General features: G+C 52.0%; 5 protein-coding genes across 5 annotated transcripts; 2 read left to right on the forward strand and 3 right to left on the reverse strand.

Annotated features, from left to right (window-relative positions):
• Positions 1–740: 740 nt before the first annotated feature.
• Positions 741–5059, forward strand: ssdA (mRNA-binding translational repressor SSD1; the record flags this gene model as incomplete). The annotated part of the gene is made up of 4 exons (XM_056909832.1): positions 741–837; positions 910–3512; positions 3572–4932; positions 5020–5059. The coding sequence occupies 4 exons, from the start codon at positions 741–743 to the stop codon at positions 5057–5059; spliced, it is 4101 nt and encodes a 1366-aa protein (XP_056765536.1).
• Positions 5060–5849: 790 nt separating this feature from the next.
• Positions 5850–6975, reverse strand: N7458_006451 (uncharacterized protein; the record flags this gene model as incomplete). The annotated part of the gene is made up of 4 exons (XM_056909833.1): positions 5850–5958; positions 6021–6103; positions 6165–6660; positions 6935–6975. 4 exons carry the CDS (start codon positions 6973–6975, stop codon positions 5850–5852), a joined length of 729 nt encoding a protein of 242 aa, XP_056765537.1.
• Positions 6976–7724: 749 nt separating this feature from the next.
• N7458_006452 (uncharacterized protein) lies at positions 7725–8765 on the forward strand (the record flags this gene model as incomplete). Its single annotated transcript, XM_056909834.1, has 2 exons — positions 7725–7759; positions 7820–8765. 2 exons carry the CDS (start codon positions 7725–7727, stop codon positions 8763–8765), a joined length of 981 nt encoding a protein of 326 aa, XP_056765538.1.
• A 2344-nt stretch (positions 8766–11109) lies between these two features.
• N7458_006453 (putative ubiquitin conjugating enzyme E2) lies at positions 11110–12634 on the reverse strand (the record flags this gene model as incomplete). The annotated part of the gene is made up of 4 exons (XM_056909835.1): positions 11110–11136; positions 11192–12103; positions 12201–12539; positions 12632–12634. The coding sequence occupies 4 exons, from the start codon at positions 12632–12634 to the stop codon at positions 11110–11112; spliced, it is 1281 nt and encodes a 426-aa protein (XP_056765539.1).
• A 977-nt stretch (positions 12635–13611) lies between these two features.
• On the reverse strand, positions 13612–14214 carry N7458_006454 (uncharacterized protein; the record flags this gene model as incomplete). The annotated part of the gene is made up of 2 exons (XM_056909836.1): positions 13612–14040; positions 14122–14214. The coding sequence occupies 2 exons, from the start codon at positions 14212–14214 to the stop codon at positions 13612–13614; spliced, it is 522 nt and encodes a 173-aa protein (XP_056765540.1).
• Positions 14215–16933: the final 2719 nt, after the last annotated feature.

Genomic DNA, 16933 nt, shown 5'->3' on the forward strand with positions numbered 1-16933 from the left:
CAATTGATTATCGACTGCCACTCTCCTCGATTCCGCGACTTGCTGGTGGCTTTCTCTGTCACCACTTCGTTGGCGGCTCTAGCAAATTTCCATCCCACGTTGGACAAGCGCAGACGTCATTTTTGGAATGCGAGGGTCCCGAGATACTCATTAGTCTCTCTTGCAGGTAAGTGTGCATCATTACTTGCTATTTGCACAGCTTGCGGGGGGTTGAAGAAAAGCGAATGTCGTTCGGGTGGAGCGGTTTGATCCTGGCGGTTTGGTTGCAGCTTCTCCGTCCCTCCTTCCCTCGAACGGTCCCTACCCTCATCAACTTGCTCCGCCCGCAATGACAGCGCTGCTGCTTCTGCACTGACGACAATCCCGTCATCACAATTTCCCCCATCTCTTGTCCCTCCTTCCTTCCGTGCCCGCTCCTTCATATTGACTCGTTCCTCTTGTTTTTGTTTCTCCCCCCTCGACTTGTTTTCCCCTGTTTCCTTTGACCACGCTCTCTCCAACTCATCACGGTCAACATCCACCCTTTACTAATCCACTCTTTTTCCTTACCTACAGTATAGCTCACCCTCTCCGTCGTCTCGTTCGAACATAAACCCTTTGCGGTCGGTTCACGATCCGAATTCACTCGGTTCGATTGCCTCTCGAGGGCAACACCAGTCTCTCCTGTCTCCGGATCGGCATCACCGTCCGTTACACATTTTACACTCTACAGTGCTAGCCCTCTTCCTCCATCCGGGATCATGGATCAACAAGGCCAGTCTGGGGTACCAGGCCCTGCTGGGCGCAAGCTTCACATCGCTCATCGGAGAAGTCCATCTGAGCTGACCCCTTTGATGAGTATGACCATCCCTCGAACTCCTCGCTACCTGGCCAAGGCCTCTCAACTAACTCACCTTAACTTATCTCTAGTGGAACAACTAGCTATTCAGCAACAAATTGAGCTGCTCCAGCAGCAGCAACAACAGATTGCCGCGACACACCAACAGTATGTGAACATGGGCCTCCTGCAACCACAGCAGCTGGGCCAGGTCGGCGCCTTCTCCCCAGGTGGCTCTATGGGCGGTGTTTCTCCTCAGGTCAACGCCTTCCAATTTCCCCAGCAGCAGCAGCAGCAGCAGCTCGGGGTGCCCATGAACGCACCAGCCCAACACTCCCACCGTCGCAATCAATCTGCTCTCCCGGGTCTTGCAATGGGCCCTCCTCCTGCTCCATCCTCTGGTGCTTCCGGATATGCCGATTACAACCAGCAAGGCCAGAATAATCACCAAAAGAGTGAAAACACCAACCACGGTCGCGGCCGTGGCGGGCCCCCTGGTGGTGGTCACCAGCGCCGCCACTCCCTTGCCCTTCCCGAGGCAAAGAAGGCCGCTGAACTGGCTCAGCAGAAGCGTACTGCCTCTGGATTCCAGTTCCCTGCACCTGCCCCAGGATCGGAGAACCAGTCTGCTCCGGACGACAAGCCTGGTTCCAGTACATCTCCAGCTCCGCAGGGTCTCGGACTTCAGCGTGCTGGAAACATTCGGGCCGGCGGCCACGGCCGCAGTCAGTCAATGGCCATTGGCGGTAACCGCGGTTCCTTGTCTGGACGTGGTGCAGGCGGTTTCCAGTTCCCAGCGCCTAGCGACGGCCAGCCCGACAATCAGCGCCGCGGTAGTCAGGCTGGTGGCCACGCTCGCACCGGCTCTCGAAACTTTGATGGTAACTGGCGCCAGCCCAACAACCAGAACCAGGGACAGGACCAACAGAAGTCCTTCGGCGGCCAGCAACAGCAAGGCGGGTTCCAACCCGGTCACCGCTCGCGTGCTTCTATGAACCAGTCGATGGGCTCCATCGGCCAGTTCCAGTACCCCGGTCAGCCTCAGCTCATCCAGCTGCCGCAGGGACAGGTCATGATGGCCACTCCGCAGATGTTTGCAGGCGGCCAAGCGCAGCTGACCCCTCTTCAGCTTGCTCAGCTCCAGGCACTCCAACAGCAGAATGGCCAGGGCATGGGCGGCCTGCAAGCGAGCCAGCACGCACCTCCTCAGTTGTCTGTTCAGCAACAGCAACAGCAGCAACAGCAGCAGCGGAAGACTCTCTTCACCCCTTACCTGCCCCAAGCTAATCTACCTGCGCTGATCAGCAACGGTCAGCTCGTTGCTGGTGTTCTGCGTGTTAACAAGAAGAACCGTTCCGATGCCTACGTGACTACATCCGACTTGGACGCTGATATCTTCATTTGCGGTAGCAAGGACCGTAACCGTGCATTGGAGGGCGACTTTGTTGCCATCGAGCTGCTCGATGTCGATGAAGTGTGGAACCAGAAGAAGGAGAAGGAGGAAAAGAAGAAACGCAAGGATATCACTGACGCGCGCTCTAACAGCAATGCTGGAAATGATAAGCTGGGTCGGTCTGACTCCAATGGTGACCGACAGGAGATCGGCCCGGATGGAAGCATCCGTCGCCGTGGCAGTCTTCGCCAGCGTCCCACCCAGAAGAAAAACGACGATGTCGAAGTTGAGGGTCAGAGTCTTCTCCTTGTGGAGGAGGATGAGATCAGTGACGAGCAGAAGCCCCTCTACGCTGGCCACGTCGTTGCAGTTGTTGAGCGTATCGCCGGGCAGATGTTCTCCGGAACTCTGGGACTTCTTCGACCCAGCAGCCAGGCTACCAAGGAGAAGCAGGAAGCTGAACGCCAGGCTCGGGATGGCGCTCACGGCCGTCACCAGGATCGCCACCAGGAGAAACCCAAGATCGTCTGGTTCAAGCCTACTGACAAGCGTGTGCCCCTGATCGCCATTCCCACTGAGCAGGCTCCCCGGGACTTCGTCGAGAAGCACCAAGATTATGCCAACCGCATCTTCGTTGCTTCCATCAAGCGCTGGCCCATCACCTCCCTGCACCCCTTCGGTACCCTGGTCGAGCAGCTCGGAGAGATGGGTGACCTGCGTGTTGAGACGGATGCCCTGCTCCGTGACAACAACTTTGGATCGGACGAGTTCTCTGATGCGGTCATCAAGAGCATTGGCTGGGAGGATTGGTCAGTCTCCAAGGAGGGCGATGCGCTTACTTCTCGCCGCGACTTCCGTGAAGAGACCACCTTCACCATTGACCCCGAGGACTCCAAGTCCCTGGAGGATGCTTTCCACGTCAAGAAGCTTGCCGATGGAAAGGTTGAAATCGGTGTTCACGTTGCCGATATTGCCCACTTCGTCAAGGGTAACTCTCTCGTTGACCGCGAAGCCAAGAAGCGCGGCACTGCTGTCTACTTGGTCGACCGTGTTATGAACATGCTGCCCCCTCGTGTCTCCACTGAACTTTGTTCCCTTGTTCCCGGTGAAGATCGCCTGACAGTCAGCGTGGTCTTCAAGGCCAACCCGGAGACCGGTGCAATTGACGACGACGTTTGGATCGGCAAGGGTGTCATTAAGAGCGCTGGCCGCCTCGGCTATGACGAGGTCAACTCCGTGCTCACCGGCAAGTCGGCCTCGACCGGCGCCGGCATCACCGCAGACAACCTGCAGTTGTTGAACGTAAGTCCTCTATTGACGGATCACCCTCATTGTACTTTATTAACGACGTTTTCTTTTAGGCCACTGCGAACAAATTCCGTGATGCGAGGTTCGGAAACCGTGCGGCTAATGTCCCCAGCCTGCGCCTCCTTCAGCAGCTTGATGATGAAAATGTTCCCGTGGAGTACAACATCTTCGACTCCACTCCGGCCCACGAGCTTGTGGAGGAGCTCAGCCGCCAAGCCAACTTCTACGTTGCCCGGAAGCTGGTCAGCGCTATGCCCGAAAAGGCATTCCTGCGTCGGCAGCCTCCTCCCAACTCTCGTCGTCTGACTCTGTTCGTGGAGCGAATGAACCGCCTCGGCTATAACATTGACTCTTCCAGCAGCGGCAGCCTCCAGAGTTCTCTCTGCAAAGTGGAGGACGTTGATCTGCGCAAGGGCATGGAGACTCTGCTCTCTAAGGCTATGCAGCGTGCGAAGTACTTTGTTGGCACTGGTGCCGCAGACGAGCAGCGCCAGCAGTACACTTTCAACGTGCCTGTATATACCCACTTCACCAACCCCTCTCGCCGCTATGCCGATATCATTGTGCACCGCCAGCTCGAGGCTATCCTTTCTGAGGGCGCTATTGAGTTCACCGATGATGCTGAATCCCTGAACAAGACTGCAGACCTCTGCAACAACAAGAAGGACTCCGCTCTCAATGCCCAAGAGCAGAGTGTACACATCGAGGCTTGCCGCAAGATGGACCGGAAGGTTCATGAGATTGGCGGAGATCTCATCAGCGAGGGTATCGTTCTTTGCGTGTACGAGTCCGCCTTCGACGTTCTCATCCCTGAGTTTGGCTTTGAGAAGCGTGTCCACTGTGATCAGCTGCCTCTGAAGAAGGCTGAGTACCGCAAGGACAGCCGTGTCCTCGAGCTGTACTGGGAGAAGGGCGTTCCCTCTTCTGCCTACATTCCCGAGGATGAGCGTCCCAAGCCTGGCAACTCTCGTGCAGCCCAGGCTGCTGCCGCTGCTCGTGAAGCAGAGGCCGCCAAGGAGCGTGCTCGCGAGCGTGATGAGGCCATGCGCAAGCAGACCGAGACCGGTACCATGTCCGCTGATGATGTGGATGCCCTCTTCGATGACGATGAGGACGTCGACGAGGTGACCGAAATGGCCGCTGGTGTGTCCTTGAACTCGGCCGACCGGTCGACCCAGAGCATGCCTCCGTCTCCCACTCGCAACGGCCACCACCAGCAGGGCCCTCACCGCACTCGCTCTGACCCGAAGATTGCTTCGAGCACCAGCGATGCTCCTGAGAGCAAGCTGACCAACAAGGAGAAGTACCTCAAGTTGTTCAAGTTGCGAGAGGAAGATGGCGAGTTCATCCAGGATGTCACTGAGATGACTCGTGTCCCTATCATTCTGAAGACCGACCTCAGCAAGAGCCCACCGTAAGTTCCCACCGCCTTTATTTCCCTTCGTTCGCCCTTCGGGGGTGCATGTTTTCCTTGCATGTTCATACTAACGTGATGTCACAGTTGCCTGACTGTTCGGTCCGTCAACCCCTATGCCCTGTAAAGGTGCCCCAGGCGGTTATCTTCCTCCTTTCTTGGGAAATATTATTGCATGTCTATGCTGCAGATTCTTTGGGTGTTCTGGGCATGGTCTCCATGTTCCCTCTACCCCCACGGACATAATTCTCCCCCAACATGCGGATCGAACATAGTATAACCAGAAAATTTCCTGGTGACACCCATTCCACCCTTATCTCTCTACCCCACCCATCCTTCCGACGTGTCCTGGGGGGCCCCGTATACTTATTTGTTTGTTATATGTTGTGCAGCGGTTGTCTGTTTTTACCTTTTTCTTTATATTCCTTGCGAGCATCTTGAGTTTCTTCGTCCGGAGAAAGAAAGTGTGGCCCTACGTTCCAGCTTGGTCTCCCGAAACCCTTTCCTCTTTCATGTTTCCGCGCTTTCAGAGGGCCTTTGCTATTATTTGCAGTCTTGCGCGATGCTTGAGGATGGTGGCTCAAGGAAGAAAGATTGATTGCAGCTCGATAGTTTCCGGAGAGTCCTCTATTAATCCAGGTATTCACATAATCTTTTCTTTTCAAGCGTAAGGATACAGAGTAAGCTTTTTTTTTCCCCCTAGGCCATGAGCGATTGTCACCAACTAGTCACTTCTGAGTTTCCATCAGCTTGGAACTTGATTGTGGTCAACGCGCATCCTGACCGTCTCCCGCGCTCATAACACATCTACAATAGCCAGAGCAACCTAGGCTGCACTCCTCTTATTCAATCCATTTCAACTCATCCGCCTATTGCTCAACATGTAGATATGGTGCTTCTCTCTCAGCTCTTCCACTTCAGTCCGTTTCCGGAGGTGGCTCAGCCAAATCAAATAAAACCCAGTACTTATCATGCCACTCCTCGTTTGTATCAGTATGGCCTGCGCGCGAAAATCCCGAGAAATGCCTAGATACCTATGTTAGCCTACACAATTCGACAGTCAATAACGGATAGAGCACAGAGCATACATATCCCTAGTTGCCTTATCAAATATAATCTTCGATTTGGTTGGCATGCGCGGTAGGTACCCATACTTCTTCAGCTTCCTAATCTCTTAGTTAATATTATTCAGGCTATTCAGGTTATCCAGGTAGAGGATGCTACAGACTCACAGAAAAAAATTCAGGAAATTTGTCTCGGATTGCTTTGCATGATTCCAGATCTAGCTCCCAGAATTCGTCTGCGCTTAGAGGCTCCCCGGGGACTTTATCCCAGACCACATAAGTGATGTATCCTCCTGGAACGATACTGTCCTCGCCTTGCTTCCTCTCCTGGTAAGCGAGAAGATCAGGGACAACATCGCATCCCATCTTCTTGAATATTTTTAAGGTTGTTAATTCAGCGTGGGCCTGTGGCTTAGCAGCCTGCTTTCGTCGAATCTGGGAGCTCTGGTATTGGGTGCCATGGATAGGAATTTGAAGATAAATGCGCATAAAGGCCTTATTTCTGGGATTTCCCTGGCGATGACAGAGAAACTTAGCAGCTGCAAACGGAACTCCAAGGTTATCGGCGATGTCCTGCTGCGTCGTCGGCTGAGATCGTTCACAGAGCTTCTTTTCGATCACCCAAATCTCTCGAGAAGACAGCGCAAGAGTAACCCGGCCTCCACTTAATGTTCACCAAGATCGAGGTCTTCTGCATGGTGTGGTCCATCTGCTCGGCCACGCTCATGAACCAGTGAGCGAAAAAACTGGGCTGTAACGGGTTAACCGCATCAGTTCTGATCTCAGGCTTTTCTGTTCCTGAAATCTTAAAGACGACGAGCTCCGGTTAAATGATAGCCTCGCTGGTTAGATCCACAATGACCGTTTGGGTCTTTTCAATGACTATTGCAAGTCCACTGAATTTCTTCTTGAGAATTTCCGAGCGCATTATGAAGCACTCTGAAATAACTCGTCCGAGGAAGAGATCGGCATCCGTCATAGTCAATGATCCGCTTCGCCCATAGCATGCTGGCCCAGGATAAGCTTCTGCACTATGGAGGCCAACATTAAATAGACCATTTTCCTAGAAGAGCGTTGATCCACCTCCTGCGACCACTGTGTTTATATCGAGCTGTGGCGTCTGGATACAGTTGATTTCGAAAACAGATTACCCCTCAGACACACACGCTTTCTTTCCCAGCGCCCCACTCAAACTGCGCTAAACTAAACCTGGTCAGCAATTATTTTCTGGACGTAATTCCGGTAGATCACCAAAATTACCGTAATTGCAAGTTTCGGCATCGGGTGAACCATTCTGCCGAAACTCACCATTGCCATACACTAAAATTTGGGCGGATGACCCATCAGACACCACAACGTGTTAGCTCGTGATATACATAGAAGTCGATCCACCGTTTTCTCCCGCGTATCTCTGCTATAGAGGCGCAGCGACGACGCGAGGATCCTAGCTCCTCGCTAGTGTAAAATTGTTGCCTGACACAAGATTACCGATTCGCCTGCCACGCCACTTGGTGTTTGAACTTCGTCGCTAAAAAATCGCACCCTCACGGGCAGGGGCCCAAGGTACCGTCTTAACTGCTGCTAAAGTTAATAAAGCTACGTTGTCTTCGTGCAGTGGCTTCTGCTTTCTCTGCGTATATTTACTTCTTCTGAATACACATCGTGTGTCTTCGCCTAGTGACGGCCCAACCACTTCACTCGTGTGATTAATCCGACTATTCACTCTTGATGAGTAGTTGTCTGAAAGATAAGCTCGCCTCTAAGTAAGGCTTCCTAATCCCCACAAAACTCTAGGCGTTGGATCTAATCTTCGACACCTCTAGTGCTGAGCTTGAAGCTTCCCCAGAGCTATCAAAACCAAAATGCACCGATTTCTTCCAAATTACTCGCGCTAAGCCCTGGGCTATCAACACAGGCAGCTGGTACACATTCTCGTCCGAACCCAAGCTGTGCTTCCAAATAAGACAAGGTTCCTCCTGGAGGGAAGGCTATATGTTACCGATATATAACATCTGGAGTCCCCCATACTTCGGAATCTCGCTACCAGAGCCAAACTCAACTCAAGACACGAGGACCATTATAGGTCTTGGGGAAGTGGTTCTGTCAGACCAAAGTTCATCGAACATAAAGAAGTCCTATAAGCTGAACTGCAACGACCTTATCGTGACCAGCTACGAAGACGATGCAGCATCCCTGAAGGCCAGAGGCACCGGGTCAATTCCGTTCGAAAGAGAGAACGTCGTCGGTGGTATTGATGTTGACTACCCCAGTTTCCTGCAATGCAGGTGTTGCCTTCGATACCGAGGGTGGGTAACCCTAGCCAACGGCGAACGCTGGCGATTTGACGAAATCATCCGGTCAAACCGCCAGTCGTATTACCAGTTCCAGCGCGTGGGCAATCGCGTTGCGCATCAAATGGTAAATCGCGTTGCGCATGAAATGGTATTCCCAAAGATATATCCTAAGACGCTCCAATGGGAGTGTTATAACGATTGGAAGTCGGAATATGGAGAGGCACCGGCGAATATGCCGTTCATTTTGGACCAGGACACGCGCCTCTGCCGCGTTAACCCAGACTGGCACGGACAACGGCACTGGGACGCTTCTAAGCTTGTAGCTCCCGTGGTTGCTATTATGAACCGAGAATTCCTCGTCTTTGTCAATGGGTTGAAGGAGGCTAAGGAGATTGAGACTGCTATTCTTCGAGAGCTGGTTCTCATGACAGGTCTCACGATTGCGAAGTTTGAACGCCCTAAATTGGACAAATAAACCTCGTTCCCGTGACCTCCAATTTCGTCATATGATGCTCATAGAGCCTTCCATGGTCGCTCTTGGCTTACTGTAACAAGGTTTCTGGGTAGATGAACGGGCGACAAGGCGGCAAGCACAGGCGAGCAGAGAGCCTGTAGATCTAGGTCCGAATCCAAATCTATACTTTCATTTAATTCCTTGCTTAGAATTGGCGACCCTACCTTCGAGGGTGTCTGAAAGCGAACATAGTGGGTTGGAAATGATCGTCGTATTTCTGACTGAATCCAGCTAACAGCTTCGTCGGTCTGGAAGAACCACAGAAGTCGGCCTCAGTATTTCCACCTGCTAATGCCACCTAGTAACACGTACCTTTCTTTGGGCATTCGGTCTGCAGGAATGGGCAAATACTCTCCGTGACACTTTAATATGGTCTTGAATTCAACCGTCGAAGTGCGGGACCTATCTGTTGCGGATAATTTTATCTCCGTTGTTCCGCTTTTCCATCGGCGGTTTCGACTCGCCTTGCCGCCTGAAGAGTCCCTTATACGATTATTTCATCTCGGATACGGGCCTCGAAAACCACTGTGAGTGTCTAGAGAGGTAGTCTGGTTTCTGCCTTGGTGCATGGCCTTTGGATGTTTCGGCAAATTTGGTCTTCCTAATGCCGGTATTTCAATTACGGTAATTTCGGCGATCTACCAAAAATACATCAAGAAATGGATCGCTGACCGAATTTAGTTTAGCGCGATCTGAGTGGGGCGCTGGGAAAGAAAGCGTGTGTGTCTGAGGGGTAATCTGTTTTCGAAATCAACTGTAGTCACTTGGACGATGGTGCTTTCAAAGATGTGCTCTCGGTTTAAGGCGAACCTGGTGACGTCCGCGCTGGTACCACCCACTGGAAAATTGTCAGTATGAGAAGCCTTTTATCGGGGTACGAGCTATCCCATATCCCTATAATATCATGACTTACTGTCAAAAGCCAACACGGGCGCTCGATTCTCCCTGTCGTAGCATGTTTGATAATGCTCCCAGCCGGTCAAGTCATCACACCACGAAGACCAGAGAAATTCGAGATCGATATCAATTCGGCATCGGGTTGATTCACAAAGACCCTTCTCGCATTCTCATCCTCCAATCCACTCTTAAACCCCCTGCTTAATTCATCCAAGTACTCCTCAGTCATAGGCAAAAGATAAGCATCAGCCACAGCCACAGCTGATTGACTGCGAGACACGATTTTCGCCATAGCCCGCAGCTCCGACGATACCGTAACCCAGAAGCCAAGTAGTTCTCGAGCAATCCTCGCCACAGTAGTCCCATGGACTTGGAATGTATACGAGTGCATAAGTACAAGGGCTGGCGGAACAATAGCCTTGGTCCCAAAGCGTAAGCAGGCCTGATTGAACTGCCTCCAGATCTGGAGTATAAAGCAGCTGGCATGGAAGTGTTGACTGCGCGGGGGGTATGGTACTGCAACACGCCTGATGTGTGTACAGAGGATGTCCCGAATACAGGGCTAGCGCTCGTGCTAGAGACGTTCCGGTATTTGAGTTATGCGCAGTGGTGTGCGCGGTTTGGGTGGCAGAAGAGTCGGGAGCTTGGGACCAAGGCTATTGATCCGATCCAGCGGGGATGGTTTGGGAGTTATTAGGGTGGGTGATATTGGTAATACGATTGTGCAGGAGTGCGACGCTGTGCTGGGGATGAAGATTGCGTATGAGGGTCCAAGGATGCGGAGGTGAGGTGAAAGGAGAATCACAGTATTATCTTCATCTGCTTTCGCAACGGAGTTCAAGGCTTAGGGAGGCCAGCCTTCGGGTGGTCAATATTGCTTGTGGAAGGATTGTTAATAAAGAGGCTTCGGTCTCTGTGCTAGAAGCAAGACAGGTTGTCGGAACTGGGCTTGACGTGCATATAAATGAGCCAAAGGTTCATGGCAAGTTAGGAAAGAACTGGATGCTCACTTTGCTATCGCATATTGCGGTCTGCTCAAACACAAGCTGGGCCAATCTTGAAGTAGGTAATTAGAGCAACCTCGAGGCTTTTCTGGCTTATGGGAGGCCAGAGACTCCAGTTAATCAAATATGAGCGGTTGGTATGTTAGTAGAAAGATATACACGCAGGAAACACAAGCATTAGACACTCTTCAAAGTACCGAGAAAGGGAGAAGCAATCTGCAGTTAATATCTCTTGAATTGAAGCTCAGTTAAATCATTCCCCCATATTTGCATACACCAAACACTCCGTTTCTATCAATCGTACAGTAGGGGGTATCGTATGACATCAGGCAAATGGAAATCCAATTGCAAAAAAAAACAGACATAAAAAATAAGCAAATGAAACGGAGAAATGGCAGAGGCCATTACAGTCTGCGGATACCGATCCGGGCCTTTTGTTTGGTCCCGCTTGCCTTGCGTGCACCTCCGCCGACTTTTTTTAGTGACCTTGGATGGATGTTTGGCCTTTGCAGGGGCCGAGGGCGCGGGCAGAGTTGGATTTGGGCCTGAAGACAGGGCATTGGTGCTACTACCCAGTGTAGCAGCCTGCATGTCGGGTCTCTCTTTCAGGCTCGGCATGTCAGAGTCGCGGTTCTCCTTTCCATTGTAGCGAGTTCGGTCCGGAACATCCTCGTAGATTTGGACATCCTCGCGCAGGCGAAGAGGGGTGTTGGTTCCCTTGCTCAGAGCGAGCTTGGAGGGCTTGCGCTGCGGCGAGGGAGACTTGCGTGAATGGATGAAGTTGGCGGTGATGTTTCGGTCTGAGGGAGACATGCGGGGAGGCTCTTCCTCAGAGTCCGAGTCGATGACCATTGTCTGGGCATCAGGGTCGTCGGGGTACGAGGTGGAGATGACGGACAGAGGGCGCTTGCCCAGTGCATTCTTGCGCGGGCTTGGAGGCGGCGGGCGAACTGGGCCTGGTGAGAGGGAGGGGTCGTTTTCTTTGCCTGGACCACTGAGTTCCTCGTTCTCGTCGTCGGTCATAGCATCATGGTGATCATTTTCCTCCGGAATGGTAGGCTGGGAGGGTTCTGGAACAGCTTGTGTCTGCTGCTGCTGGTTGGCGGGTGGATTCATTCTGCGGGTCGTCTTTTTGGGAATGCTTGATTGCAAGCGAGGCTGTTTTCTTGGGCGAGGGTTTTGTACGTCGTCTTGCTCTACCGGGATTGAGCTGGGGTCTTCGCCTCGATACTTGGCTTGCTTCACGGCGGCTTGGTATGCAGGTGTAATCGGCGCGTGAATAGAGGTCATCAACTTGGCTTGGTGGGCAAATTCGTCGTAGTCCTCTTGCAGAAGAGCTCCAGCACTCGCGTTGAGGGCAGAGTCTGGGTTGGGGTGAATGAGAAGGCACGAGATCGTCTGTCAGTGAGAGAAGACGGGGTCAGCTGAAGATCCAGGACAAGGGATCCGAGAGAAACCCCAGGCGACGTGAGACCTTTGAGGTGGCAAAACTTACAATGAGAACGTCGCGCAAGGTCAGCTTCGATTGCCAATCCTTCTTCAGAGTATCCACACAGACTGCGCCTGTGTTCTCCTCCACATTTGGGTGCCAGATCTTCGTGCGGAAGACAGCCTTGGGTGGGCTGTTTGGATAATCATCCGGAATCTTCAAATGCAGTCGCCACAGACCCTCTGCATACGGGGTACCTGGCGGGCCTGTGAGGAGCACATTCAACTGGGACAGATCGTCTGCGCCAGCGAACCGGCCATCTTCTGGTGGGAACAGGTAGTACGGGGGGAGCTTGTCACTGTGGAGGGCAGCATGCTCTGCGGCCAACCGGCGCAGGTTGGGGACCTGTACCATAGTGTCAGTATGATGAAGCCCTTTTTGCGCTTTCGATCATCCAGGCGCGCTACACTGGATGAGACTCTTGACACCGGACTTACCATGATGGCAGGTTGTGATTAGGGTGGTTGTTAGGTAGCTCCGAGCAAAACACTTGGTTACTTCGTCGACGGGTTGTTTAGATCCGCTAATCCCGAAACGGCGAAGGCGGTGACGCGTTGTGACGCGAGCGCGTCGAACTCATTACACTTCCTGATTAGGAAATCTCGCGTCGCTGCTGCTCACGGACTCTGTACAATGCAATTGATATAACTTATGGCTAGACTATGCTTGCCTAGCATTGGATGTATATCAGACAGGATATTGCATATACATCGAATCATGTGCTACTCCCATCTCTCGTAAAACCGAATGTGGCTTAGGGTCCTCTTTGATAGCGTTCTACTGTACGGAGTAGTTAGTGAAAGATCCACAGGTGGTCCCCACAAGGTATCCATACGATGGAGTAATTTGAGGGTTGTAGCTTTGTCTAGGTACTTGAACTCAGTAGTTAGTAGTCGACAGCACTACAGGAATTGATAGATTTTCGGCCTTGCCTTCGGGCTAGCCACGGGACTCTTGCTGCTACATATTCGACGGTTAACTTCCAGAGTCTACAGTTCAGGGAATAGTCATCGGTCCGACATTGTATTTACCATAGCATTGAGCCTAGCTAATCATGACCAAGGGAGAAATCGAAGTAATAAAAAAATGTAATGAGAAATGGGGAAACGGGTGCGCCGTGGGTATGCTGTCCGATTGACGAAGCAGATAAAAACAGATACAGCCAAATTACAGAATGTCCCCGAATATTAAGCGCAAAGAAGGAAAACAACGAAGAAAGCCCAGAAACCTTGCTAGCATTTTCATGTCCCTCGTCCCATGGACTGCCCAAACTGAAGAGCTTTGACAGTCCGCATATGCATGACCATGTTCTTCTTCTTCTGAGCCCGGGATCCATATCAAAGTATTTGCAGGGAATGAATTCTCAGACCGAGATGAAGGTCTCACAAGTCACAAGCACAGTACTTCATCAAGCTGCTTACAGAGCGAAAGCAGCCAGGGCAGCCAGACCAGCCAGACCGATAGGGCCAGCGGTGACCATGGCAGCACCACCAGAAGAGGCGGAGCTGGAGGCACTGCTGGAGGAGGAGCCACTGGAAGAGGAAGAGGAGGACGAGGACGAGCCAGTCTCAGTCGAGGTGCCAGTGCTAGTGGTGGTGCCAGTAGTCTGGGCAGAGGAGGTGAAGCCACTTTGGGTGGCAGTAGTAGTACTGCTGGTGCCGCTGTTGGTGGCGGGGGTAACCACTGGGGAGGTCAGGCCAGCGGGGATGGAGGCAGCAGGCTGCTGGGAGGTCACGACAGAGGGCTGGCTGGTCACGACAGCGGGCTGAGTGGTGACGGCATCAGGCTGGCCGGTGACCACGCCGAGGGAGTTGGTCTCAGTCAGGTACTTGGTGGCAGGGTTACCCTATAAACACGAGAGTTAAGAGTCGGTTAGGCAAGAACAGGTAGATTGTGGGGAGTTATCAATCCCAGAGTTATTACTTACCTCGCTGGAGCTGGAGCTGGAGCTGGAGGAGTCCTGGGCGATGGCACCCATGGCCAGGGCCGAGAGAGAGGCGACGATGATGGAGACACGCATGTTGGTGGTGTTGATTTGGGTAATAGGAATATTACTTGGAGGAAACGAAAAGTCACGGCGAGCAAAGCGAGCGTCGGCGGGATATTAATTAAGTGGGAGATGGTTGTCTAGGGAAACAAACACACAGAAATATACTGGAAACAGGGAACTGGGGACACTAGGAGGAGCCGTGTCTTATATCCTTGTTGGGATCATCTCCTCCTTGGTGCTCCATACACAAGCACTGACACGCCGTCAGCCATCCTCAGCCATCAGGGCTGCGGGCTAGCCAATGGGACCACCGAACAGGGACGCGAGAAGTGGAACTGATTGGGAAAGAGGAGAAAAATGGTCGAACCGAGTGGGCCCTGTCTGGGTGTCTGGGCAAGAATCGATGGAGCGGCGCTGGATCTGCAAGGTCTGACTCTGGCGACGGTTTCTATTTTGGTGAGTCTCTGGGGTCACACCGGTTGGCTGCCGTGCAGCAGCGTTGTCGTAAGCTGTTTTGGCCGACCTTCGTTACCAGTCACCACATTGTACTCCGTACGTCCATAATATGACTATTGACGACAATAACGATTCGATTGAATACTATCTCGATGCTTAAAATCGATTCTACTCTCGTACAGAAGTAAGCTATTAATTATTCGACCGAGCAACACGGCTTCTTCTCCCGACGTGTGTGGTATTCTCAGTTTTAGTATCATACGGGATCCACCTGTCATTGTATTGCAACGCATCAGTCATTCGGAGCCTCCTACGTACAGGGCGTGGCGATATCATGCGAAACAAGTATTTGGTCCATTGATGGAGAATTAATTAAGAGAGGGTCCAGCTCGAGGGCCGTCGTTGGAGCATCCAGTCTTTGCTTCTTTCCCCCTGAGGAGGAGCAGGGATGTTACAGATCCTTTCTTGGTACGGTACTTGGTGTGATAGTGCATCAGATAGTATGATCGGTATGATGGGGAACGGGAAAGTCGAGAGATCATAAGCATGGTAAGAATAGCAATGTTTGGAGCGTCCGTATTGATCAGAGCATTTTACAATTGAATATTGTTACAGCCTCGAGGAGTCCGCAGCAGAGTTTACGGTTCCAGGTTGCAAGCACCTCGTAATTGTATGTTCTAGCGTGGAGGAGCCGACTGAGCTCTGTACACTTCGGCGCTTCGCGCCGAAAGGCTCCATCGAGTCCACTTGGTAGCACCAAATCCCTGGGGAAACCGTAAACACCAAAATACGTGGATTGATCCTGCCCTTCGCAGACCGCGTGGCGGCCTACGCAGTCCTTCCAAAGCAGCCCAGCCATAAGAACAACACCATTTCCTCGCTGCTAAGCCCATTGATTATTGACTTTTGTCTTACAGCATTTTGTGTCCCTGAAGTCAGCTCATTTTCTCATTTTTGCGCCCTCGTTCCTCGGATCTGAGCTTCCACAATTGCTTGCTCTTTCGGTCTGTCCAGTTTCCAAGGCAGTGAGTGCACTAGCGCAGCCGTTCGACGTGGCGCATCGGGTGAGACCGCCAAGAAAGCAAGACAAAGACTAGCTTAGGGCGCGGATCGCCCGACAAGGTGAGACATCTACTGGGCCGCTCTGACATTACTTACCTATCACTATCCTTGGAGTGGCTATGGTGAAGGAATGACAATGAGGAGCCGGGCTGCCGCAATGCACACAGGACAGTTCGCCTTGGTGTTCGGTTCGCAATGGTGCCATTTTGGCTCTTATTGTGAGAGTTGTTCGTACCGAGTACCACACCACTGTATATGCGGATAACCAACCCCAAAACATACGCCGTACATATGCAAGGTCCCCTCCCCCTCCGGTACCGAACCTACACTTTTCTCATCCACGGGTCAGGAAGAACCAGAATAGTAACAAAAATGAAAAGCAGCACAATTGCCGACAACGGATGTCGAGCTTAGGCCTGGTCATCGGACTGGAGTGGATCTTTTCCTACCTAAGATCTCACCTGTTGATCCGCCTCTTGGACCTGTTTCCTTCAAATTCAGGTCTACTGTCAATCTGACCATCGCTAAGAGACACATACTGTATGCAAAGCGCACAGGCTATCCCAACAAAGTATACTGAAGAACCTCACCTCAGCAACATACACTGGACTCTAGGAAATGGATATCGGCCATGGCTACACCACCTCGTCCATTCCGTCATGGATGAGGCGTCGCAAACTAGAACAACAAAAAGCCCCGGGTGGACCTGAGGTTGATAATTGCTACATGAAAACTACTTCCCAAAGTATGATCAATGTTACTACCTAGTCCCTGCAGGGCCACCCGAACTTTAAGCTTGAATTCATCGCGGTGGAAAGTCCCTCGTCCAGGCTGCGGTTTGTACGACTCGAAACGCGTATATTGTACTCAGATCGGTTGGACGAATGATGAATACACTATAAAGGAAAGAGTAGCATCCGTATACTATTTGTCATCTGTAGTAGGCAAGCGTAGCTTCTCGGTTGTGTACATACATGCTGTAGTTCATGCAACCGAGCTCTTTACAGAGGATATCGATGATACGTCTGCCCCTCCAGTGCTGCCTTTACATAGCTGCACAGAGGCCAAGAGAAACGGCCAACCCCAAAAGAAATAAGGAATAATACAGATAGACGCGAAGCGTGATTCGTCCCGGTAGCTGTCGGCGCATGATCCTTGCTGGACGGCGGATCTTTATTTCTACTAATGCTTGCCACAGACGGCGATCGACGCGCTGGGTGGTGCCATTTCG

Source organism: Penicillium daleae (assembly GCF_028827525.1).
Source record: "Penicillium daleae strain IBT 16125 chromosome Unknown utg000006l_segment0_segment0, whole genome shotgun sequence".
Lineage (NCBI taxonomy): Eukaryota > Fungi > Ascomycota > Eurotiomycetes > Eurotiales > Aspergillaceae > Penicillium > Penicillium daleae.